We start from the raw sequence: 27589 nt of genomic DNA, 5'->3' as shown, positions 1-27589 counted from the left end.
TGCTTCCTGCCTTTGGAATTTTATGAAAATAAAAATGTTCTAATTATAAAAGTTTTCTATTTATATTATGTGGGATGTTCAGGCTATCATTGGAATTGAAACTCTGTAGATGCTCAAAATCAGTACATAGGTCTGCTGAAATAGTTTTCTTCAGCAATATAGAAGAAAAGATTAAAACTTCTCTCTTTTAATTAATGGATTGACTGATAGTTTTCACAGTCCAGATTTTGATGATGTTTGGAGGGTGCAGAAACTAGTAATAAGGTTCTCAACAATTTGAGGTCTTTTAAGCTTAAAGATGTTTAATGTATTTCTTCTGTGTTCATTTAGTCCCCCAAAATATGAGATCTAACTAGAAACCCAGTAGCATGTTCATTGCATTTTGTTTAACTCATTTTTTGTGATTAACTTCACTACAATTAAAACTTTTTTTTTGGTAGCAATATTTTCTGAGGGAAGGGGTGTATCCTTAAATTCCTTCATTTTAAATTAAAAGGTAAATGCCAGTTTTTCTTCTCTGGAACACAGTTTTACAGGTGTGTTATAGTATTAGCTATTAGCTTAATGATCAGGTTTAAATACTATTAATCAGATATGAACTTATTCCTTGGGTTCACATTTAAACTCTGGCATGTTGAAATAATCTAGGTCCCAATCTGCACATCTGAATTCATTTTGTAAAATATGGCAAACAGATGCATTTTCAATTGAAAGCTGAAACAACTGCAGGACATTAACCCATTGAGAAGATTACAGTAGGTTTTCAGTTCCACAGTAACTGTATTAGTGAAAATTGACTTGAGTGCTTCTGCTTTTAACAGACTTTTTTAACGTCTAGAAGAAAGGAAATAGAGCATTGGAATGATAGGACTTTGATGTGTAAAGAAGTTAATGTCAAAAGAAGTTAATTATCTAAATCATCAAACAGAATGTGGGTATGGGAAATAATTATTTTAAAGAGTCTAATGACCTATCAGCTCATCATGTCAAGAAAAATGTTATTCATACCTGTTTGATATAAAAATTGACTTGACTGTGAAAGGATGATCATGGTTATAATAAACTAGGTTTGGTGACTGGATTTGAAAATGAAAAAGGAGCAGATTGCTCCAGCAATGTCTCAGGACATTTGACCATAGGATAATCGCATGTCTGTCAAATCAGACAAGTCAACTCAAATCATAACTTTCTGGAGGCTGGGGTTACCACTTACTCTTTGAGTTTAACATGTTCTCCAAGATAGCTCTGTCAGCCTTCTATTGGGACAACAAGGGAACATTTCCTGAGGTCTTTGAGAAATCCAGGCTCCCTTTTTTCACATTTTGTCCCAATTCTGCAGGACTATTTAGGGAAGTCCTTGGTTTCCTATTTTTCCCCAGTCTTGGACTTGTGATTTTTTTTTTTTTTAATCCGAGTCTCAAATGGTTGTGTTTCTTTTCCTGTGTTATTCGTAGAGAAAAGTACTTATTCCAAAAGTCTTTTTAAACAATGGCACAAATTTAGGCTTAAAAAAAGGGATGGTCTTTCTTAGCATTATGTTCTTCATATGTTTTAGAATTTTGGTTTTCAGGCTCAATTTCAGTGGAACGTTTTTGTTTTCCTTTGCTTTTTGTGCTCTTGCCTTCTTGGTATAGTGGTTTTGGCCTGGCTGTTAGGGCCCTCAGACTAGACCAGAGGGATATTGGGATATTCCAAACCTAGTTACCTGGTTAGTGTGCTGCTTGCCTTAGATCTTTGTCCTGTCGCCTTCTCAAAAGCTTCAAATAAGGCCTGTCTCTATCAGTGATTTGTAGTAGGTTTTTTTTCCCCAACCTTCTTTCGTGGGGCCCAGCCCTTCCATCACAGCCCTTGACCCTGGTTTAGGTTCCTTTTATGAATTTTATCATTACCCACAGGAGTGGTTAGATTAGAAAGATATATTAAGAAGATAAATTTGGCAGCAGTATGGAGAATGAACTGAGATGGAGATAGAAGATGTAGTTAAGAGTTTTTAGAAGGCCATAGCAGTAGAACAAGAGGGGAAGGATGTGAGAACATACAGAAAGTAGAATTTACTTGACTTCTTACAAATTGTAAGATGCAGGAGAAGGAGTCAAAGGTAGTGCCTGAGATTTTGAGCCCAAGTGACTAGTAGTTGTAGTGATGTCATCAGTGAAAACTCAACTTATAAAGAAGCTACTTAATATTTGTATAGTTGCATAGAGGTCTTTTAGTAAAAATGTTTAAGTTTTAAAAACTTGTGTGATTGTGAAGAAAGGGTAATACATCTAAATTTATATAAAAGGTTTTAGCAGATAAGGGGAATTCTTTTTTCTTTAACTTTCCGCCTTAATGGAAGAGGGAGTTCTTAAGGTCTGTTTATTATAATAGCTAACATTTATTGTGTATTCACTGTGTGCTATCAGTACTGCTCTAAATTTTTATATGTATTCATTTAATTCTCACAACAGCCCTAAGAAGGCGAGATTATCATTGCCATTTACAGATGAGGAAACTGAAGCACAGAGAAGTTAGGTAACTTGCCCAAAGTCTTAGTTAGCAAAGGAGCGGAGCTGGGATTCAAATCTCGGCAGTCTGACTCCAGAACCTGCCCTCTTAGTTTACTAAAAGTCCTCTGCACTGCTTTAGTTTATCATACGTTCTAAATATCTTACATTCTTTTTTAGAAACTGCAAAAAATATTTTGAGGAAAAGTACAGCTTTGCAAAGTTTATGCAAGCATATGAAATAATAACTAATGTTTATTGAGCACTTCCAGTATAATAGTATAATAGATGAGGGTTTACCTACTTTCATGACATTATTTTAATGTTTTTTTGACTAAATCTTGCTAATTTTTTTAATGCATTAAATAAAATGTCATACATTAGGATTGGCACCCACTTTATCATTATGCATCACCTTAATTTTATTGGGAAAAATGTCACATTTTAAATTGAGTAAGTTATTTACCCATAGGATTATAAAATATCACAATGCTTTTGATCTATTGACATTATTATTTGTATTTTAGGCTTTTGTTCAAATAGGATTTAGATTATGCTGTAGTTTTCTAATTTTGTATCTTTCAGCTGTGGAATTGTTTCTTTAAATGAGATCTTACTTGGAACCTTCATATATCAACTAGAAAAATCAGGGTTGTTCCTGAATGAAACTGGGGGTGTGTTGTGCTTGGGGTCCATCTGGAATGCCCTGAAGCATTGCTGATGAACCATAGGGCTCCCTGAAGCACATTTTGAAAACTGATGAGCTCTAGTTAATAAATACTGTTTTTACATTACCTATTGTAAAATAGGTGCTAAAGTTATTTATCACTGAAGTGAGCAATTGGCCGACATCTTACTTGAGTAGTTTTTTTCCACCTTGCTATTTCATTTTAATAAAGAACATTAAGTGTAAGTGAGTCAGTTTTATGCAAAACAAATCAGAAATTTAAATTTTCTCTACTTTTTGAAGTAATTTATATTTGCTTTCTTTTTTTTTTTTTTGCATTTACTTAAAGCTAGGTACATTTTGTAAGCTTTATTTCTCCTTTTTATTTAGATGAATAATACGGCATCTAGTCCAATGTCTACTGCAACTTCAAGTAGTGGAAGGAGTACAGGGAAGTCTATAAGCTTTGCAACAGAATTACAGAGTATGATGTAAGTATGTCCTTGCATGCTATTGCTATTACTGTTTTAAATTTATTTGTGTTGAAAGACAATAGACATAACAACACTTATAAAACTTAACTTGGAAATAATTTGTTATTAATCAAGTAAAAATGAAATACTGTGGTAACATTTTAAATTGCTGTATGTAGAGGCAAAATTGGTTAAAAATGCTACAGTGGTACTGTATTTGAAAAATGAGTATTGGTTCATCTTTATAAATGACAGAATGAATAATCATGTGGACACATTTGCCCTAATTATTATTTGCCTGTGTCTGTGTTATGTATTGTTTATTTCTATTCTAGTTTATAGATTTAGGAAATTTTGAGACTGATTATATTCTCGGACAGTTGAAATGTTTTCACATGGAAGTTCTTAGTTTTTCTCAACTGTCGTAATAATTCAGTATGCCTAATTTAAATTAGTTTTTAGTTTTGATAATATTTGAAATCACTGTGTTTCAGAACATTGGGGAAAAACTTAGAGCATTTACAAAAGAGATGTATTCAATCTTTGGGAAATTGCAGAGTCAAGGTTTCTTAAGGCTCTGTTCAGCTTGATTTCTGGTTTCTTGCATTAAGTGAAACTACATCTCTTGATTTGATAAGAGGTAGCATATTTATTAGAAATGTCTGTTGACACATAGTAGTTTTTCATTGTATTGGTTCAGGAGACAATTGTCTGTATAAGGTGGGGGACAACATATTATAGTGCTCTTCTTTTCCTGTGGATACATTATTCATGACTTATCAGGTAGTTTAAAAGAATGTATCTGTTGAAGGTTTAAGTATCTTCCTCTTGTGGCTAAATTGATAGCCTTCATAGTTGAATTAACATCACTACGTGATGATTACTGTTAAAAGGTAAAATGAGTTTGGGTATATGCCTTATAATTGCATGATGAACTTACTTTATACAACATTGAAAACATTTAGTTCAGGAGCTCTCAAACTTTTTGGCCTTAGGATCCTTTTATACTTTTAATCATTGAAGATCCTGAAGAATATTTGTTTATGAGGGTTATATCTATTAATATTTATTACTTAGAATTTATTATTAAATTTTTTTTTTTGAGACAGAGTCTCACTCTGTTGCCCAGGCTGTAGTGCAGTGGCACTACAATCTTGGCTCACTGCAACCTTCACTTTCTGGGTTGAAGCGATTTTCCTGCCTCAGCCCCCCAAGTAGCTGAGATTACAGAGGTGTGCCACCACACCCGGCTAATTTTTGTATTTTTAGTAGAGACAGGGTTTCGCCATGTTGGCCAGAATTACTTAGAATTTAAAAAGAAAGAAATTTATGCATTAACTTGAAAAGTAGTAAACCTATTACATGTTAATATAAATAATATATTTCTTATAAAAATATTCTAAAGCCAAAAATTGATTACACCTTTCAGATGAGATGCCAATAAATTTGACATATTTAGCAACTGTATGAAGTGGGCCTATATTTTAAATTACAGAAAATTATAAGAGTTTATGCTTATATACATTTTTGTGGATTAGTTTTATTTTTTTCATTATAGTTTAGTGGCTTTATATTAAGAATATTTTATGTTGTATTATGTTAATTATGTTTAAAAATACTAAGCATGTTTTAAAAGGTTTAGTGTAAGGTGAAAAAATTCTTTTCTGTAGAGCTGGTTCATTGATTTACTTTGTATTTTTAAAACTTTTAATTTGGGAATTTTCAAACTTATAGTGTAATGAAACCTGTATATCCATAATCTGGCTTTAACAGTAATTTTGTTTTTCCAGTCTTATTTAACCGTTCTCCCTACTCTCCCTTTTTAAAAAAACTATGAAGTATTTTAAAGCAAATCCCAGACATCTTATTTCAAAATTTATAGTATTTATTAAAACAATATACTTGTTAGTAAAGTTAAAAACAGATGTCCTATAGCAGAAGTCAACAAACTATGGTCATGGGCTTGCTGCCTGTTTTTGTAAATAACGTTTTACTCTGCCATACCCAGGCTTATTCATCTATCTGTTGTCTATTGAAGCCTTCATGCTCTGTGCCAGAGTTGAGTATTTGCGACAGAGACTATATGGCCTGTAAAGCTGACAATATTTACTATATGATCTTTTACAGAAAAAGTTTGATAATCTCTGATCTGTAAAAGACAGTTGCCTTTAAGAAGAAGGCTACAAAAATTAAAAATAAAAATTAAAAAACCTATGTACCTACCAAAATTAAAAATAAAATATTAAAAAAAAACCAAACTATGTTCCCACAAAAATTAAAAATTAAATTAAAAGCTGTATAGTATTATATTCTTTTGTTATTTATACTTAGGAGAGCTTCTATTTAGTGCATTTGATGGACCTTGGGCCATTTAAAAGAAAACTGATAAAAAATAAAGGCTAAATTCAGCACTTTTTTATTAAATACTTTTGCAAACATCTTCCCAACCAATGTACCTAAGCTGGATTCGGAATGCAAAAGTTATTGTTGGCTACAGCTCTGGAAGAAATGTACATTTTCCTTCTATTTCAGACCTCATAGAGAGGCCACTCCTAATAGTTGCATTCATCATTTGTAGTCTGCAGTTATTTTTTTCCCCCTTAGGAATTTCTTTATAGAACAGGGAAATAGGGCCAAAATTGGGAGCATCTTTTTAAATTTACTGGTATTTCTATTGTTATAAGATTTTTAGCCTTTTGATTGTATAAAATTAGACTCAATATACATTTAATTCTTGCTTATGTGTATTTCAAATGAGAAAGTGTGGACTTATGCTGCTATGTTTATTTTGTGTTACAGTAATTTCGTTCTGTGAATCCCTACTTTACTGCTGCTGTTCATAGTTCTAAGCCTGTTTATATTGCTGCTTTTCAATTTTCTGCTGCTGTCTTCCCCATCCATTCACTATTAATGAGTTGTTCTTTTGGCTCCCTGGCCTCTAAATAAGTAACAATATTGTAGTGTCATTTCTGGGGAATGGTTTCACTGAAAGTTGTCTAGTTGTCAGGCACAAATGAAATAGTCATGATCTGTTATTAAATCTCGAACTGGCAACCAATCTGTCCTAGTATTAGAGCCTTGAAGAACTTACCATATTTTGAATTTGGGTGGTAAATACCACCAGTGAAGCATTCTTAACAGAAGTTGTGTTGTTGTTGTTGTTCTTGTTGTTTTTGAGAGGAATCTAGCTTTGTTGCCCAGGCGCTGGAGTGCAGTTGCCTGATCTCTGCTCACTGCAACCTCCACCTCCCGGCCTCAAGTGATTTTCCTGCCTCAGCCTTCAAAGTAGCTGGAAATACAGGCATGCGCTACCACACCAGGCTAATTTTTGTATTTTTAGTAGAGATGGGGTTTCACCATGTTGGCCACGCTGGTCTCGAACTCCTGACCTCAAGTGATCCACCTTCTTTGGCCTCCCAAAGTGCTGGGATTACAGGCTTGAGCCACCACGCCCGGCCCCTTCTTACAGATTTCAAAGGAAAGGATTAGTAGTCTAACAAGTGTTAGTGGGTTGGGGTGATAGCAGTTGTGCCTTACCTAGTGCATTTAACTGAGCACATTTGCTATATGCTCTTTATCACAGCTCCTTTGAATAACCTGTACTAGAATGGTCCAGAGGTTTTTCATGTTTAGGTTATTGAACTCAAGCAGCCTGTAAATTTGAAAGTGAAATCTTTTCAGTTGACATTACAGGTATTTTAACAAACTTCTTAAGAATTTTAATTAATTTAAATGCACTTTGAGAGTCTTCACTGAGTTCTTCCTTACTTTACCCATTAATATATTTCTTGCCTTGTCATGTACTTTTGCAGAGTTACAGGCCTGATGATAATGATGCCAGGTTTCACAGCTCAGTAGTGCTTAGTAATTATAATGTCACCACGTTTTTAAAAATTCGGAGTTTTTGGGATAAATAGCAGTAACATTGAAAAAATCTTGTTTACATGTTACTTTTATATTGTAAGAATTCTTCCAAATGAAAATTTCATTCTTATCTAACATCCACAAATTAAAAAAATTTTAATCAGAATTTTCTTATATATAATAAAATATATTTTTAAAATTGTACAGTTCTGCAATTTTTGCATTTTAAAAAATTACCTTTGTATTTTTGAGATGGGGTCTCTGTGTTACCCAGGCTGGTTTCAAACTCCTAGGCACAAGTGATCCTCCTGCCCCTGTCTCCCGAGTAGCTTGGACTACAGGCATGTGCCACTGTGCCCAGCTAAAAATCATTCACTGAGTCCTTATTATATGGCAGGAACTGAACGCCTTCAAGAGGCATATAGTCTAGCAGTAGAGAAGGAGACAAATATTTGTAATGAAATAGAATGCGAAAAATTCCATGGTAGTACAAAGGAGGGAATGAAGAACTCTTCTGAGGATAAGCTACCTACATTTACGTCTGTAGTTCTGCCCGCTTCCTGGAACGTCTGTTAAGTGTTCTGTGAGCACCTCAAATTTAGAATGTCCAAAACTGAACTAATAATTTTCTCAGTAAGATTTGCTTCTTCTCCTGAGAGTGTTTGGGATAAATAGCAATGACCATTTATTCATTGCTGCAGTATACTAGAGCTTTGTTTTATATGTGAAATGGTATTATTTGGCTATTTTTTAAGTATTATGAAGATATGAGCTGTGAAAGAATGTGTGCCCCCTTCATCTGGCTTTAGAGAGCCCTTGATATGTATAGTCTCTGAATTTTTAGTAGATGGGTTTTTAAGCTAACACAGGCTTCCTTCAAATATTGTTTCCCTGGTTCATGTAAGTTTTTCAGGAAACTGGGAGAAAGAAAAACTCCTGAAGGTAAAAAGTACGAACATACTATAGTTCCAAGGGTGCTTTAATAATACCAGTGATAATAATGAATGCTTGTATAGAGCATGCTGTGTACCAGGCACTCTCTTGAGTACTTCCATATGCCATTTCATTTCATCCTCACACAACTCTGTAAGGGTAGATGATATTATTCCCCTTTTATAGATGAAAGAATAGAGACATGAAGGTTGAGTAACTCACCAAATATTATCCTATAGTCAGTGGCAAATTCTGGATTAATGCCAGGAAGTCTGACTCCAGATTGCGTGCTGTTGACACGCTAAACTACATTTCAGTTAATAAACTTTTTATTTTGATTTACAAAATCTAGTTTATAAAAAACTTTCAACAGTTTGTGTGTGACTACTGTGCTATAATGAAATAAAATGTGAAAGCTAAATGTTTTTTCAGTTGATTGCTCGGTTATTAGTAACAAGGTCCAGGTGATCCTCCTGCCTCAACAACGAGTAGCTGGAACTACAGGGGTGGGCCACCACACCTGACTGATTTTTGTATTGTTTTGTAGAGTCAGGATTTTGCCATGTTGCCCAGGCTGGTCTTGAACTTCTGGGCTCAAGTGATCTTCCCACCTTGGCCTCCCAAAGTGTTGGGATTAGAAGCATGAGCCTCTGCGCCCAGCCTGTCATTTTTATATTATCATAGCATTTGTTGCAGTTTCCTATATCTAACAACAAATCTTTTTCAGCAAGGGCATATCAGTAACCAAAAGAAAGTATAATTTTTCATAGAAATTATATACTTACTATATACTTCTTATTAGATGCTCATATTTGTGTTATTTTATAATTTTGGATATAAACATGGCCATATTATTTGATTATTTAAATGTCTGTCCTACTTTTGTGTTTTATCACTGTTAAATAATAATTGATCTTAATTCCTGATATTTAAATTGCACTAAAATATGTGGTAAACTTGTCCGTTTACTTTTTGTGAAATGCATCTGTTTGGGATATTTTAAGATATACTTTATAACTATAATAGTAATTAGGAATATTTTCAAATTATAATGTAAGTGAGAATATGTATAAAGGCAGATTTCCTGAAAGTGAGAATATGTATAAAAGCAGATTGAGGACATAAAAACACCACGTAATGGAAAGTCTTTTTTCCTTTCAGAAATGAAATAGGAAATCTTTAAGTTTCTAGATCCAGTGAAATTAAATGCTTGTGTTAAAAAATGTTGTTTTATAAATGTGGCTACATAAAATAATGATTTTTTAATTTAAATATTACTATCAATTCTCTCATGAGAAGGTAATAACTAGAACTTTCAGTTTAGGATTATGTGTGTAATTACCAGGGAAAAAAGTGTCTTGCTTACTTATAGAAATGAATTCTTGAAATTCAGGTACATGAAGTTATTTGAGTAATTCTGTGATGAAAATCCTTAGTTATGTGGGGAAAAATAGGTAAAAATTCACAGATCCATCAGCCTAAAATTGCAGTATAATTGCTGATTATCACACTGGAGAGTGGTAATCCCTGTTCTGAACTAATTTGATGGTAGATCCAGGCTGTAATTGATATATAGCTATTTATAGTCTTTTCTTATTTTTAGAGTGAATATTCATACATTTCACCAGGTTCCTGAATGCTTCTCTAGACTCTGCTGAAAGTATTATGTGATTTATGTACAGTATTAACTTTCAAAAATCTGAAAACTTTATATTCTGCAATACATATTTCAGATAAGAGACTGTGAACTTCTATCTACCTCACAGGGTTAGTACGAAGATTAAATGAGATGACTGAATTAAAACACATAGTATAGTTCCTGGCAGATGATAAACATTGTGCTGTTGTTACCATTATCTTTTTAAAAAATAAATATCCTCATCAACATACTGATTAAGGAGTTTATAAAAAGTAATTCAAGTGTGGGGGAAATATTTGCAATTTAATGGGAAGAATTTCATAATTATAGAGAAGAAAGGATTTGTCTACATTATAGCGTGCTGTAGAACTTTCCACAGTGATAGAAATTTTATTTCCTTTTTGTCTGGTGTGATAGCCACTAGCCACGTGTACCTATTGAGTGTATTAAATAGGCCAGGCAGCTGAGCAACTGAATTGTAGATTTTATTTAATTTAAGTTTAGCCATAAACTTAGTAAATAGCTACCATATTGGGCAGCACAGAAGAAATATAGTAAATACAGATTATTTATAGAATGCTTCTTTTCTGGGTTGCATGTGTTACATTTTTATTGAGATTGGGAAAAATAAATTTTACATGTTATAACCTGTTTTTATATTTGTTTTTAACACAGTCATTGATTACTTTTTTCCCGTCTCTCTTTTTTAAGTTGTCATTGTCCCACAGTTCTTTATAGCTTTGAAGATGTTAATTTTTGGCTACTTTGGCAAGTCAGATTTGATTGAGAAGTTTAATATTACATTTATGTTCCATTTTTTAGAAAGTATGAATAATAAATGTGTTCAGTTTCTTAAAAATGTTCTTTTGTGAATGTATTTATATATATACTCTTAGTCTTTCTGAAAAATCCTATGACTGTAGCTCTGAATGTATTATACTTGATTATCATGTCAGCATGTGTAATTGAATATGTAATGTCATTGTGAGTTTTAGGTTCTCATTTTTATGTAGCTAGATTTACAAAATTTCTGGTAGCTGTAAAATTAGCAATGTTACGTAGTATTCTGTCAATTCATTATTTTTATTTTGGTGAGATTTTGAAAACTTGTTAGTTTAAATGTACCAGCTTCAAAATTAATCTTTAGAAAAGGGGGACCGGGTGTGGTGGCTCATGTCTGTAATCCCAGCACTTTGGGGGGCTGAATTCGGGGGATCTCTTGAGGCCAGGAGTTTTGAGACTAGCCCGGGCAACATACTTGAGACACTGTCTCTACAGAAAATAATATTAAAAGCAATTATCTGGGCCCTGTAGTCCCAGCTACTTGGGAGGCTGAGGCAGGAGGATCACTTTGCACCTAGGAGGTTAGGGCTGCAGTGAACCATGATCCTGCCACTGTTCTCCAGCCTGGGTAACAGAGTGAGACTGTCTCAAAAAATAAAAAATAAAAAAGGTACTAAATAAAAATGGATTATTGACTGGGCACCGTGGCTCACACCTATAATCCCAGCACTTTGGGAGGCCGAGGCGGGCGGATCACAAGGTCAGGAGATTGAGACCATCCTGGCTAACACGGTGAAACCCCGTCTCTACTAAAAATACAAAAAAATTAGCCAGGCGTGGTGGTGGGCGCCTGTAGTCCCAGCTACTTGGGAGGCTGAGGCTGGAGAATGGCATGAGCCCAGGAGGCGGAGCTTGCAGTGAGCCGAGATCGTGCCACTGCACTCCAGCCTGGGCGACAGAGCGAGACTCCGTCTCAAAAAAAAAACAAGAAAAAAAATGGATTCTTCATTACTAAAAATATATCAGAGAGTGGTTAGTAGTTTTAGATAGGAAATTAATATTTGATGCCTATGATTATATATTGATTTGCCTCGTTACAGTAAATTCTGTAAATTAAAAAAGGTGAGTGTAATTTTAGAAAAGAGTAGTAAATTCTTAATATAGAGGAATAAATCTTGTTGATTTTGACGTTTTGCTGGTTCTGAAGTCCCATGATAGTTAAGTTTGCCGAAGCACAGTTTTGATTATCTCTGTATGTGAGACTGATGGACACTTTTACATTACAGCCAAAGAAATGAGAATTGGGCCAGGTGAGGTGGCTCACGCCTATAATCCCAGCACTTTGGGAGGCTGAGGTGGGCAGATCACTTGAGGTCAGTCAGGAGTTTGAGACCAGCCTGGCCACCGTGGTGAAACCCGGTCTCTACTAAAACAAAAAATAAACATTAGTCAGGAGTGGTGGCACACGCCTTTAATCCCAGCTACTCAGGAGGCTGAGGCAGGAGAATCACTTGATCCTGGCGGGTGGAGGTTGCAGTGAGCTGAGATTGCGCCACTGCACTCCAGCCTGGGCGACAGAGCGAGACTCTGTCTCAAAAAAAGAAATGAGAATTGATATATTCCTATGTGTTTTAAGATGTTAACATATATTAACATATGTGTGTGTATATGTATGTGTGTTTTTAATATACTAAAATATATCAAAAATATATATTCAAATGAGTATGCCATCTTTTGCAAATATATCTTTTTTGGACATCTATTTAGATTTTTAAAAAAAGCTGTGAAACACCATATGCCTTTGAAAAAAATGTTGTTGTAGTCATTAGAAAGTTTTCTAATTGGCATAACATTTTTTTCGCATGACAGAATAGCGTACACAACCACTTTTCTAGAGAAGAGGAGTGAGAACTAATCCTTAATCTATTATCTTTGACTGCTTTCTTCTTCTTACATTTCATAGGTTTCTGTGTCTTAAAACAACTACGTTACAACCAGTTTTTGCCATGGCTGGTAGAGTCCTATTAGCCTTTCATGGCTTTCTCTGTATTCCTGTATTACACTGGTCAGTAATGTGTGTTTAATAGGGAAAGGGGGGAAAATTAAATTTTTGGGGTTGGCCTGGCAATCAATTAATATTTATTTATTCAACAAAAATAACATTCTTTTTGGTTGGAATTACTTTCCAAACATTCAGACTTGGAATACAACCCATTTCTAAGTCAAGCACTGATAGTATTTTTTATTCTGCCTATTCCAATTTAGAATTTGTGCGTATCAATGTCTTCTATATACCTCTAATCCTTTAGAAGTATGTGAACATAGTTAATATTTATTTTTAATAGAAATAAAACTTCACTTATCTGGAATTTGTAATTAAATATAAATATTTCAAAAGGCAAATTGATACAAAGAAAAATAATGCTACATCTGAGTGATTAAGGTAGCATGATACAGTGGAGAAGACTAGTTTTGGAGCTGCAAGATCTTGGTTCACTTCTTTCTGTTTTGGTGGATTTTATATTTTAGGAACAATTAACCCCCACCCCCAGTGAAGAACCCTGGAAATTTTATGGGTAGGGGAACTGTTATATCAACATTTTATTCTATAATAAATGAAGTATTTTTTATATTTCCTCATAGAGACAGTTTATATTATTTTCTGAAAAGGAAAAAATCAGAAAATACAGAAAGTTCATAATTAACACCTTAATTATTAAATTAAATTAAAGTGCTTATTGGAGCTGGGCATGGTGGCTCATGCCTGTAATCCCAGTACTTTGGGAGGCTGAGGCAGGAGGATTGCTTGAGCCCAGGAGTTTAAGACCAGTCTGTGCAACACAGTGGTACCCCATCTCTAAAAAAAAATAAAAATAAAAAAATAAAAAAATAAAAAAAATAAAAAAATAAAAAAGCCAGGCCTTTTGGCATGCTCCTGTGGCTCCTGATGCTTGGGAGGCTGAGGTGGAAGGATTGCTTAAGCCCAAGTGGTTGAGTCTGCAGTGACCTGTGATCACACCTGCACTTTAGCCTGGGTGACAGAGTGAGACCTTGTCTCCAAAAAAAACCTCAAAGTGCTATTAAGGCTTTGGTATTTATCTTTCCAGTTTCTTTCCAATGCATACAAAAAATTAAAAAATACCAAAAGCCCATATTATAATTACTACTGTGTAACTTGGGTTTTTACTTAATATATATCACAGGACTTTTCCATGTTGATAAATACACTGCATTATCTTTATAAGCTGCACTATAAACCCTAGCCTCAAGCGATCCTCCTGCCTCAGCCTCCCAAAGTACTGGGAATACAGGGGTGACCCACCACACCTGGCCTAAAACTTTTTTTTTCTTTTTTTTTCTTTTTTCAAATGTGTCTAGAGATCTCTGCATAGCAACATATAGGAGACTGTGTGTGTGTGTGTGTGTGTGTGCGTGCATTTGTGTAGTTACTATTTGAATACATCAGGAAGCCCTTATTATCCAAGGAAACTGAGACAATCCCTGAATGAGTTAGCAGCGGCAGTAGAAGTAATGAGATCCTCACACAGATAAGCAAAAAAGAAGATCATAAAAGCGTCTATGATTCCTTTCCAAGCAAGGCATACAGTTTGGGGTGTGTACATTTGTGTGTGACTTAATTTTTTATTATGTTCTTAGTAATTTTTAGTCATTACTGTGCTTTTTTGGTAACTTTCCTTTTTTCCTTTCACCTGCTATATTGTGAACAACTGTCTATGTTATCAGATCTTTTTATTTCATTGTATGTATATCTATCATATTATTTTTAATCCCCCGCTGTTAAGTAATTAAGTTATGTCCAGTTTGTCCATTATTATTAAAAATGGTATAATGGAATCTTGATACCTACTATTTGAAAGTCAGGGAGGAATTTTTGAGTCTAAAGACTTTTTTGATACTAACTTCCTAATTTTTCCTACAGGAAAGTTGAACTAATATATTTCTATCAAGTTATGAGAGCACCTCCCTCCATCTTCCCTGACAATTTCTAACAGTAAAAATATTGTGGTGTTTTTCAGCTTTTCTTTGACAACTGAGCTTGAAAATACTTTGGCCATTTTTATTTCTTCTTTTGTGCTTGTCTATATTCTTAGTATAATTCTACTGTATTTTTTTTCCTACTAAGGACCTTTCATATACTAAAGGCACTGACCTTTGGTTGATTATATTTGGCATTTTCCCTATTTTCCCCGCCAGCCCCTAAATCTTTCGGTTTCCTTAAGGTTTGTATATAGTGATTAAAAAAAAAAAAGTTTTCATTGCTCATATAGTTTAATCAGTCTTATATATCTTATTGCTTCTGTCTTTGACAGAATGTCCTACCCTTGATTTTGATACATATCTTCATGCACTTTCTTACATTTCATATTTTTACTTTCTATGGTTTAATATTTAATCCATTGTTTTGTTTTATGATGTCATGGAGGGTTCTAAGTTAGAATAATTTTTCTTCAAATTGATTTGCCAGTGTACTTACCATCTCAAATTATATAAGCCTTCATTTCTCCTCAGAATTGAAATACTACCTTTATCAGATAATAAATTATTTTAAACTTTTCTGCTTTGTTCCATTGAGTAGTCTATTCCTTTGCCAGTACTGCATTATTTTAGTTATTATAGCTTCTTAATATGTTTTAATAGTTAGTGTTATAGTTCAAGTCCATCCGCATAACTTTTCTTTTTAAAATATTTTTGACTCTTTTCCTATTTTTATTTTTCCAGATGAATTTTTAGGAATCATTTTATCAAGTTCCAAAACAAATTCTAAGTGCAAATTTCAAGTAGTTTCATTTTTCTTTTCTTTTTCTGCTTTTTGCCGTGTACTCAGATTTCAGACATTGGTCTATGCAATTCATTTTACTTTTAAAGTTGATTAATGAAATCATTTTACATTTAGAAAGTTTATTTGAAACAACATTGGAGAGAAACAGTAAAAACAACTGACTAACGAGCGGGCCGGTTAACTACTGTACTATTAGAGACTCTGAAGAACTTCTCAGTTTTCTTTAATATTTGTTTTTCTTGCTAGAATGTAGAATTGTGCTGTGACTGCAGTATGTAAAAATCAGCCAAACTATTCCCTCAATTTTATATCATGCAGTTATTGTCTTAATTTTGAATGGTAGTCATAGCTGGAAATAAATGATGACCAGTTTAATTTTTTTATAGATATATAAAACTGCATTCTAATAGAGTTATATATGTAGATATCTATGCAATGTAAGTAATAAAGAATAAAGCCATTTAATGTATTCTTTATTTCATAAATACATGATCTAAGTGATCAAATGGTTCTATTTTAAATAAATTATTTCTACAGTAGATTATGAATATTCATGACTACTTATAAACAGAATACTAGGTACAGTTGCTCCATAGTACTCTACTTGTAATACAGTGATGTCCTAGTGAATCATAGAAGCATAAAATGTACTTTGTTCCTAGGATAAATTGTCCCAATCTGTAATTTTGTTTGAATTTTATAGATTTATTTTTATAGTTTTTGTTTTTTCTCCCTTTGGCTGGTAGTTTTGTTGCTGTCATGCCAGACTCCAGCAATGTTTCACCTTCTTTCCTTTTGAATATTGCTTCCAGTCTACAACAGTATAGTAATCAAATTTATTATATTTGTATTTATAATAAGAGTTCATAAACTAGGAAAACTTGATACACTTTCTTTTCTGAAAAAAACTACTTGATCTTTGGTGCATAAACATAATATCAATTTTGAGAGGGGTTTGCTTACTCCTTGGTTCAGATTTTTTATTGTATTTTCTAAGGCTGAAATTGTCAGGTAGACGATCAAAGGTTATTTGTAAGTCCTTTGGGACTGACTCTTTTCTCAATGAAATACTGAGGATTTTTAGTTAGATTGCTATAGTTCAATACACTTTTTTTGCTTATAAAAAAGGTCAGGTAATATTTATTTTCAGCTATGCCTAATTACCATTCATATCATTTTAAGGAAGTAGGCAAGACAGCTGGTTGGGATGGCAAAGATTTGAGGTAGGGGAGTTTGAAGAGAGTGGCAAAGGTTTGTTATGTCAGCGGTAGAATTAGGGACAGAAAGCTAATTAGGAGTGTACTAATTGTAGCCTAAGTTGTCAATGACTCAGCTGAGCTTAGTCAGCATTTATAAGGCCTCTAACAGGCTGTATTACTCTCTTTCGAAGTGCTCAGCAGCTGGGCATAGGGCTGGGAAAGAAAGATAATGGGTTAATTTAGGTATTTGAAGGGCAGATGTGGCAGAAGGCTATTGAAATTTGAGATGTTGGAGGTTCTGATCACTAAGTTGGGGCTGGTTGGGAGGGATAGAATAGAAAGTATGGAGTTGATCAATTTGGAGAAAAATGGGGAGGGAGAAGGGATTGGAGATTTTAGTGAACTATAAAACTAGGTAGAGTAGAAGTAGTAATTAAGAGAGCTGGGGGAACAGAAAATGTAACAGAAAATACAAGTATCACCTTGGAAATCTCATCGTCCTGGAAGTCTTCTTTGACATCTCCACTCAGTTTCCTTTCTGTGTGCTGTGGTAACTTATAATACTCTTTTAAGTCCTCATTTTACTATGTTACAGTGATCTCTTTATTTTTCTGTCTTCCTCACCGTAAGCTCCCTGATTATGGGGATTGTTTTAAATTTCATGTTTTACAGTGCCTGGTACGTAAGTATGCCTGGTAGGTGTTGAATTTAGTAGAATGCATAGGAAGTTGTGATCTTGATGGGTTAGTATAGTGTAGGAGGGCAGTCTCTGTGGGAGTGGCTGAAGTGATGAGTGAGTTGTATACTTGAAGTGTTTTCACTAATTTAGAGCATAATTTTTTTGTATGTATCTTAGTTTCTGTGACCAGCTATTACAGCGGTCCTCAACCATTTTGGCACCAGGGACCAGTTTCATGGAAGGCATTTTTCCCACAGACCTGGGTTGGTGGGGTGGGGACATGGGGAGTGTGGTTTTGGGACGCAACTGTTCCACCTCACATCATCAGGCATTAGATTCTCATAAGGAGCGCATAACTTAGATCCTTCGCATGTGCAGTTCACAATAGGGTCGGAGAATCTAATGCTGCTACTGATCTGACATGAGGCAGAGCTGAGGTGGTAATGTTCGCTGTTGCTGTGCAGCCTGGTTCCCAACAGGCCACGAACTGAAACTGGGGGTTGGGGACCCTGAGCTATTATAAATCAGTCTGAAAATGTAAAGACTTCATTCATTTAGACACTACCGGGATATCTTAAATTTTCTGATTAGAACCTGGCATTTAGCTGACAAAAAGAGCTTATCCTTAAAATTTTTTGTTGTTTTCATGTGTTTTAAAAGCTTCCTTTAAAAGGCATAGTAATATGATTATGACCACATCTTAGCAGCCGGAAATTATTTTTAGAAATTATTATTTGCTTTGAAGTTAGTTTTCATCCCCCTATTTTTCCGTCTCATTTCTACTCTCAACATTTAGTCTAAAGCAGTGTTACTCAGCAAGTTTGTGACTATTATTGGTCTTCTGTGAGAAAGTAGCTTGAGCCAAAATGTAAACCAATTCCCTGCTTCCTTTGTTGAAATAATTTTCTTGTGATAAAAGCAGAAATTAAATGGTGTGTATTACAAATTACCTAATATAGTTGATTTACATTCTGGTGCAAATTCCTTGTATTTTATTGTGTACTTGAAACAGTTTTTAGACTAGCACCTGTTGGGCAGACCACATTTAATCTAGAAAATTATTATATACAAATGTTTTTCGTTTATTCATTCACAAATACCAAGTGGGTGCCTACTGTGTACTATGCGTTGTTCTAGGCTCTGGAGACATAGCAGTGAATAAAACAAACACAAAATCCTTAATCTCAGGGCTACATTCTAATTGTATTAGAAATATCAATTTTATTTCTCATTTCTCAGAAATACTTTTGTTTTTGTAGTAAACTGTATTCTTGCAGTTTACAGTTTTGTGTGTAAAAACTTTAGACTTAATTGTATGTATCTTTACACATAGTGGCAATACTGCTTTATATTTTTGGCTCTGGTAATTTTTTTTCCTGTGACTAATAAAACCTTTGAAAACAGTAATTGCTTATTTGAGTCACTTCCCAATTTTACTTGAAATTAGTTTTTCTGAAGCAAAGATCTTTTTATTTAAAAGGAGATGTAAAAGGAATTAATTTTGAATAAAAGAGAACATTGACAACATGAACTGATTATGCAGTGGACTGAATTGTATGTTAAGCAATCATTGTTTGGTTGCCTTTCTTATATTCTGACAGATGACCTGTTTGTCAGACTTCAGAGTGTTTTAGAGACTATATTGAAATAATATAATTTTAATGATGAAATATAAAGAGCAGCAAATTGATGAAAACCAGTGAAACAACCTATGACTTAAAAAAATGAATCTTCCAGTGCAATGGTTCCCAAACTTTCGTGTGCATTGGAATCACCTGAGAGCCTTGCTGAACCATGAAACTGCTGGGTCTCACCTCCAGCCTTTCTGATTGAGTAAATCAAATAAATTCCCAGGTGATGTTGATGTTGGTGATCCAGAGACCATACTTGGAAAACCAGTGCTTTTATATGTCATCTTGTAGTGCCCTGATTTATCAATAAGTAGCTAATTTAATCATAGTTGTAGCAGATGGTGACTTAAAGAAAACTCAGCAGGTGAACTGAAAGCCAAGAAAGAACCAACATTTTTCTTAATCCTTATTTTAGTGGACTCATTAAATGGAAGATTGTGGGACAAAATACAGAGAATTATTGTGATTCCATAATTGTGACTTTAAATATGTAGAAGTAGACTGAAATACTAGCGATATTCTTTTTTCGCCCTCTGGTGTAGTTGTCCCTAGAAGAACTAAATTGAAGTTTAAATACCCCATTTGTATTATAGGCAGTAACATTTATAATCAGGATCCCACTGATTATGTGGAGACAGAATTTAATGATACCAGTGGAAAGATTATAAACCTCTTTCCACTCATAAATTCATTTATTCAACATTTGCTAAGTACATATGGTGTGCCATGAACTGTGTATACATTTGTGGAAATAAATAATTATAAATTGTGATAAGGACTCTGAAGGAAAATATACAGGATACTATGAAATAGTGTAATGGGGGAACTAAAGCCTCTCAAAGAGAGTTCATTTAAGCTGAAACACGAAGGATAGATAGGAATTTTGGTTACACAGAGTTGTGGGAAGAGGAAATATCACTTCCATCACTAAATAGGTATTGTGCACTAACATCTTCCTATATATTATTTCATTTAATGCCTTGTTAGTTGAATGATATTGCCATTTTTTTTTTTTTTTTTTTTTTTTTGAGTTGGAGTTTTACTTTGTCACCTAGGCTGGTGTGCAGTGGTGGGATCTTGGCTCACTGCAATCTCCACCTTCCGGATTCAAGTGATTCTCCTGCCTCAGCCTCCTGAGTAGCTGGGACTACAGGCATGCGCCACCATACCTGGCTAACTTTTTTTTTTTTTTTTTGTATTTTTAGTAGAGACGGGGTTTCACCATGTGGTCAGTCTGGTCTCGAACTCTAAACCTCAAATGATCCTTCTACCTCGGCCTCCCAAAGTGCTGGGATTACAGGTGTGAGCCACTGTGCCTGGCTGTTGCCAAATTTTAGATTAAGAAAATGAGGAGACGATAAAACTAATGGTAGAGAATTTTTTTTTAGAATTTAGAATTTCTTTAATAGAAATTAAATAACTTTCCAGAGTCATCCAACTATTCAGTGGTAGAACTGGGATTACATTTGGTCTTTCTGACTCCAGAGTCAGACTTTTAACTGCTTTGTTATATTAGATTTAAACTTATTTTCTTAATTATTAAATAATATAAGTATACCCCTTTTTTTCTCATTTCTATGGAAATGAGAAAGGTGCTGCTTTTAATGTAAAAACTATAAGCTAGACATAAGCAGGCCATTTAGAGGGATACATACACATATCCACATATCCACACATGTGTACATATGCGTACATACCTATTTATATAACTTTAAACTTTCTCTGATTGTAAAAGTAATGCATTTGTTTGAGATTTTGGAATCTCTAGAACTAAAGAGGGAAATAATTTTTTCATTCACAGATAACCATACTGACATTCTGTTTCATTATTTCAGTAGGCATGTAGTATTTTTTAAAAATAGTAATTACAACGTGAATACAGAAGTATTCGCTGATAACTAGACAGTGTTTTAATGAAATACACATCTTTTTTTTAAAAAAAAAGAATTGTGAAGTTCTTTTTTGGACGTAGAAGAATAAAGTATTTGGATTTCACTCTTCTGTTTAAAGGGAATAATCTCACAGGATTATGTTTCTTTTATTTAAAATTTTTTTCTCTGTCATGTGCATACTCCCTTGCTTTTGCAGACAGACCCCAAAGATGCTGGGGAGTTTAAAAATATATGGAATGTAAGCCTTGCTGCATTTATGTTTATTAACCAGTTTAAAAAATATATTAAAGGTCAGATTTTGTTTTTATCAAACTTAATATCTTACCTATAATGATACATGGATATTCCTTTTGGGTTCATTATGTGCCATAGTGATTTATGTTGAGGCATTTCTTTTGTGCACATCTACCACCAAAAGATTTTAAATACAATTGCAGAACTTTACATTTGTAACTTGAGAAAGAAGGAAATACATCTTAAAAAGAAAATCAGAACACTGTTCCCTAACAGTCATATATATATCAGTGAAATCAAATTCATTTTAAAGAAATTTAATTATTCACTGTAGTTTAATTTACTGTATCTCTTAATTCTAAGGTGTTGAATATAAATTAAATTTAGATGTTAGCCAGATATCCCATTATTTCACTTATCTTAATATGATATATGTAAATAATTCTTTAGTCTTAGCTTCTTTCTTTGGTAGTAAACTCACACATATTTGTGGGGTATTTTTATTTAAAATGTATTCAATTTTTAATTATATAAAGTACCACCTCTCTATTCAGCCATAAAAGTGATTTTTAAGGCATTTTCTTTTCTTATATAGTATATCTTTAGCTGTTACCATGTCCCTTTGCTAAGTCCTCCTACTTTTTGTTTAGGCACTTATTTGTCCGTCCACTTCCATCTACTGATTCATTAATTCATTTAAGAAATGTTTATTGAGGCCCGGCGCGATGGCTCACACCTATAATCCCAGCACTTTGGGAGGCCAAGGTGGGTGAATCACCTGAGGTCGAGTTCGAGACCAGCCTGACCAACATGGTGAAACTGGGTCTCTACTAAAAAAATACAAAAATTAGCCAGGCGTGGTGGCCTGCACCTGTAATCCCAGCTAGTCAGGCAGAGGCAAGAGAATTGCTTGAACCCGGGAGGTAGAGGTTGCAGTGAGCTGAGATCACACCACTGCACTTTGGCCTGGGCAATAGAGTGAGACCCTATCTCAAGAAAAAAAAAAAAGAAATGTTTATTGAATTCCTATTATATGCCAGGCATTTGGCTAGATGATGTGAAAAGAAAGTAAGAGTGGGAGAGAGGGAATTCTTGTGTATCCGTGCTACCAAGAGAGTGTGTAGTTTAGTGTACTGTATTGTATCTCTGTGCTTAATGAAGTTGCCTGTGGGGCTGCTCAGGAGGGCATGTGAGGTTCTAGCTACCCTCTCAACCCTTCTTTCAACCCTGTAGACTCCTTTAAAAATCTATTTTATTTATTGGGCTTTCTCACAGCATTTCCTATGAAATATGGATTTTGCAATTTAAAAACTTCAGTATCACCTATGTAGTAGAATTATATATATTTACATATATGTATAAGTAGAGTGAGAATCTTACACACATAGAAACTGAGAGAATGACAGGTGGTAGATGCAGGTAAGTATATAAAAAGAGTTACAGATATGCTACTATAGGAATATGGAGGTGGATCAGAGAATTTTCCATTTGGAGGATGAAAGCTAGTGAAAATAGTGTCATTTGAGATTTTTCTTCAAGGATAGGCAATATTTAGCCCTGTAAAGATTTGTAGGTAGGGTGACAGTGAGGGTAGGTAGGGAATATTGCAAGTATAGGAGAGAGCATGATCAAAGACACAGAGGCAGGGATGAGGCATTTGGAGCAAATAGCTTACTGTGTCTAGAGAGAAACTGGGTCATAGAAAATACAGATAAAACATGATTAGTATCAAAATGTGACAAGCTTTGGCAGACTGAGAAGTTAAGTCTTTTTCAAAGACAATCGGAAACCTTTGAAAAATGTTTGAAAAGATAAAGGTATGGTGTGCATTGATACTCATTAAGAAGAATTGATAATGCAGCATGTAAAATGAGTTGGCTGTGGAAAGACCTATTGTAGTAGTCCATGTAAGAGGGAATGGGAATGAAGAATAGCAAACAAGTGTAAGTGATATTGCATAGGTTAGATTGTTAGGTCTTGGGGATTTATGAGATTAGAGAATTAGTTACCAAAAATGATTCCAAGGTTTCTATCTTAGAGGACTAGCAAGCTGATCGTGCCACTAAGCTGCAGGTTTGAGCGTTGGTTTATCATTTGTATCCTGGTTGATTTTTAAAATATTTGAGGAGTCTATCATAATTATTTATAATACTAAAGGATTAAAAAATGGAACTTGAGATGAAGCCTGGAAGGAATAGAGATACAAAATTAATCTAGAAGGTAAAAGTCTGCAGAGATGCATATAATAAAGTCCCTCCGGTTGCTGAGATGGGGCAAAAGTTTTACTGTCAACTTCATAGCAAATAGGAAAACATGTCATTTGAGCATGACATTTTACAATCTTTAACAAGTGAACAAAAGTTTGATTTATTTGTAATACTAAATTGTAATAGCTTATCTTTGATATTTTTATAAAGTGTCAAAGATTTTTATAAGTATTCTGACATCTTGTATTAATATCTCATTTAAATCTCAAAACATCCATGTGAGGCAGCACAGATGGGTGGGTAGTTTTTCCTGTTTCATCCCATGAGGAACGTTTTAATATACAACCTTTTTGTTACATAAATCAGTTTGCTAAATTCTGATTCAGCTAGGTGAAACAGATTTCTAAACTCACCAGAATGAAGCCTGGCTTAAGAGTGTAGTACATGGCAACTACTAAACTATTCTGCTTGTAAAGAATCCCCTAAACTTCAGGGATTTAAACTTCATCAAGGCTTTTCACAAGGTTGTGGTGAGACATCATTGACAACATGAAGAAATATAGACTAGTAGCTAGTTTGTACTGTTAGGCAACTTAATAATTTGCAGAATGTCTCAAATTATTGAAGGTATTTTTTACAAGGGAGAGTTATGTACATAGGACCTTCTCTCTTAATCAGTCATTGTGGATAAACTGAGGGGTATATGAATGTGAAAATTCTATTCAGGTTTGAAAAGTTGCCTTTTGGAGGTGCAATTATTATAGATTAGATGATCTCTGTTAGTCTCTTGAGTCCTTCAGAATTAAGAATCAAGAGTAAACTACCAGGTGCTCTTCACTCAGTATCAGAACTCTGAAACAGATCAGGTGAACAACTTTAGGGACCTTTAGTAGAGAAGGGTTTCACCATGTTGGCTAGGATGGTCTTGATCTCCTTGATCTGCCCGCCTCGGCCTCCCAAAGTTCTGGGATTACAGGTGTGAGCCACCGCACCCAGCTGAGATTCTGCATTTTTAACAAGCTTTCAGGTCATGCTGATTCTGCCGTTTTGTGAGCCATACTATGAGTATGAGTTTAGACTTAAGATGATTTAAGGTTTGGAAAGTTGATTATATTTAATAATTGTAATGCTTTTGTCAGATCAGTGTAGACACTTTACATTTTATTTGACTGGAAACTTTCAAGGTAGGTGGTAATATTTTTACAGATGAGGAAATTGAGACACAGGGAGCTTAAATGTTGCTTGCTCAGGGTTATATACTAGGTGCTATAACTGGAATTTAAATTTAACACCAGAACCCCTGCTGTCCTTGTGTTTCCATGACATTCTATGGTTTTTGTGAGAATACTTTTTCGATTTACAAATATCTTGTAATTGGAAGACTTTATTCTGTTTCTTACACCTTGAGCATGAAACCTTGTTCTTCATATGTATTTTTTTTTTGTATGGGTTCAGGAAAAATAAGCTTTTAAAACATTAATGCAAACTATTAACTAAATTTTTGAAATTTTATGTATTCATGGTTTTTGATTGAAAAATATTGGCAAATAAAAAAAAGGCTTCCAAAATCCTACTACTGTCTAAACCTTATATATATGACTGTTTTGAGTTCCTCTGATACAGAGACACTCTCATATTATTTTCAAAAATTGAGATTGTAGGGCTGGGCGTGGTGGCTTATGCCTGTAATCTCAGCACTTTGGGAGGCCAAGGCGGGTGGATCACGAGGTCAAAAGATCGAGACCATCCTGGCCAACATGTTGAAACTCCACCTCCACTAAAAATACAAAATTAGCTGGGCATGGTGGTGTGTACCTGTAGTCCTAGCTACTTGGGAGGCTGAGGCAGGAGAATCGCTTGAACCCAGGAGGCGGAGGTTGCAGTGAGCTGAGATTGCGCCACTGCACTCCAGCCTGGCGACAGAGCGAGACACTGTCTCAAAAAAAAAAAAAAAAATTGAGATTGTGTTATATATAACTTAGTATTCTATTTTTTTTTTCACTAGGCACAACTTCTCTAGTGACAAAGATAGTACTCATTCTATTTATAATAGAAACCCTTTCCTATTTTCCTCATGATCATTGGCACCATCAACCATTCTGTCCTAAGTGGCAGTCTCATTTTCCTTATTCTTTGCCTCTTCTGTAACTGCTGCCAAGTTCTTCTGTTAGTTTCTTTGTAATATCTCTTCAACTTGCCCATGTTTTTCAGTCCAGTCACCGTTTTTTTTTAATGCTAGGTTAATGACTACTAAATCACCATGTTATTTGTGAATTTATTCTCTGCTGTTTTGGTTGACTGTTCTGGCTGTACACAGAACCTTTCGTCTATCTTCATACATCTTTTTAGTGGCTTCTGATGAAATAAGTGTGAATAATTGTAGGGTTTAAACTAAAAGCGATGAATTATCTTAGTGTATCATTTTTAATTTGTAACCACATCTTTTTCTAACTTCTTGCCTTCATTGCCAGATAGGGTACCAGAATCTGAGAACTTGTAATAATATTGCTACTACTGAGGACTTTTAACTATCTGTTATTTGGTAGTTATTTTCATGTGTATACCACATTTTGCCATTTCATTCCTTTCTTTTTGTTACCTGGAGTCTTACGCCATTGTACTCTTTGTGAAGTTGCTGAGACAAACTCACTTTTAACCTTTTTCAGTGGATGTTTCTAATGAAAACTAATATGAAAATTTGTGTTTTCCTTTTAAAATGTAGTTATGACTTTATACTTGCATATGTATTTATTTAATATTAGTGTGATCCTACCTCATGTAGCTTTTAAAAGTTGTTAGTTTGCTCATTAAAATATTACCTATCAAGTTAAATATAGGTGCAGAATGGTTGGAGAAGTCTGTTGAGATTTATAGATCCCCAAACAGCTTTTCTCTTTTCCTTAGTGCTTTATCTTTGCAAAAATATCTCATGTATCATATCATAACCTATGGTTTCTAATCAGCATTTTTTCTCAAAACCATATAGACTGAAAAATATAATCTCATAGCTTTATTTCTACCCTCTGCCAGAGAAAAAAGCAGAGCACTTTTGTGGCTTCTTTGAGAACTTTTTGTTTTGAGTAATAATGTGGATAATTGTGGTTAAAATTGGGATAAAATTGGGGTGAATAGTACATGTCAAGGATTTCTTAGAATCTTGTGCAGTATTTTTTTGGTAGGCACAGGAAAAAGTACACTTACTAGTGGATTTTTGTGAATATCAAATTAATTAGAATTTAAGAAATTATAATTAGAAGTTAAAGCTTAGAAATTAAGGTTGTCTGGGTCACTTAGCATATGTGTGGGGGTATAGGTCTTTGTAGATGGGGCTATGAAACCATAGTATAAGAAATGCTACAGATAAATATAGAAAGTAGGATTTGATTCCAGATCTGACACCAAAGCCTATGATTATAATAATATTTATGATACATGATTGTTTTAATTTTATAAATGAGGATTATACATTCTTGGTGTTTAAGTGTTTAATTTTTTACTCCTAAATTATATTTTTATATCACATAGAGTATATATGTGTATTGTGGACATTAAGACTATTAATTATAATGATTAAGAATTATCTAATTCCTTGAAACTTTTTTTTTCTGATCAAACTCGACCTAAAGCCCAGGTGCAGTGGCTTATGCTTATAATCTCAGCACTTTGGGAGACCGAGGTGGGAGGATCGCTTGAGCCCAGTAGTTCGAGACCAGCCTGGGCAACATGGCGAAAACCTGTCTCTGCAAAAAATTACAAAATTATCTGGGCGTGGTGGTGCGTGCCTGTAGTCCAAGCTACCCGGGATGCTGAGTCGGGAAGATCCCTTGAGCTCAGGAGGTCAAAGTTGCAGTGAGCTGTGATCATGCCAGTGCACTCTAGCCTGGGTGACAAAGTGAGACCTTGTCTTGGGGGGGAAGGGGGCTAAACAGACCTCACCTTAATCTTATTCCTTGGTATACTTTTATTTTTTCTTAATCTCTTTGGTTCTGTCGGATTAGTATTTCTTAAAGATATGTGGCAGGGTAATTTGAAGACTCCAAGGTTACCTTCCTGTTTGTATTTTATCAGTTTAGTAACTTTAGAATAATTATGTTTCTGAGA

At 34.3% G+C, this 27589-nt stretch overlaps 2 protein-coding genes across 9 annotated transcripts in view; one reads left to right on the top strand and one right to left on the bottom strand.

Moving 5' to 3' along the window:
• SUPT3H (SPT3 homolog, SAGA and STAGA complex component) overlaps nucleotides 1-27589 on the top strand; it is a 551049-nt gene that overhangs the window by 8747 nt on the left and 514713 nt on the right. For all 6 annotated transcript variants that reach the window (XR_004026555.1, XR_004026554.1, XR_004026556.1 and 3 more), the window contains exon 2: nucleotides 3544-3644. Coding sequence is in view for 2 of the 6 variants with exons in the window: in XM_012496574.2 (XP_012352028.1) it covers nucleotides 3544-3644 (101 nt within the window). In the remaining 4 variants the exon portion in view is untranslated. The remainder of the gene's footprint in view (nucleotides 1-3543; nucleotides 3645-27589) is intronic.
• Nucleotides 1-27589, bottom strand: part of RUNX2 (RUNX family transcription factor 2) — a 225183-nt gene that overhangs the window by 185642 nt on the left and 11952 nt on the right. The gene's annotated exons all lie outside the window — the stretch shown is intronic.

The sequence above is a fragment of the Nomascus leucogenys genome, chromosome 17, assembly GCF_006542625.1.
Source record: "Nomascus leucogenys isolate Asia chromosome 17, Asia_NLE_v1, whole genome shotgun sequence".
Lineage (NCBI taxonomy): Eukaryota > Metazoa > Chordata > Mammalia > Primates > Hylobatidae > Nomascus > Nomascus leucogenys.
The sequence above is the reverse complement of the archived record's forward strand: the minus strand, read 5'-3'. Positions and strand labels throughout refer to the sequence as shown.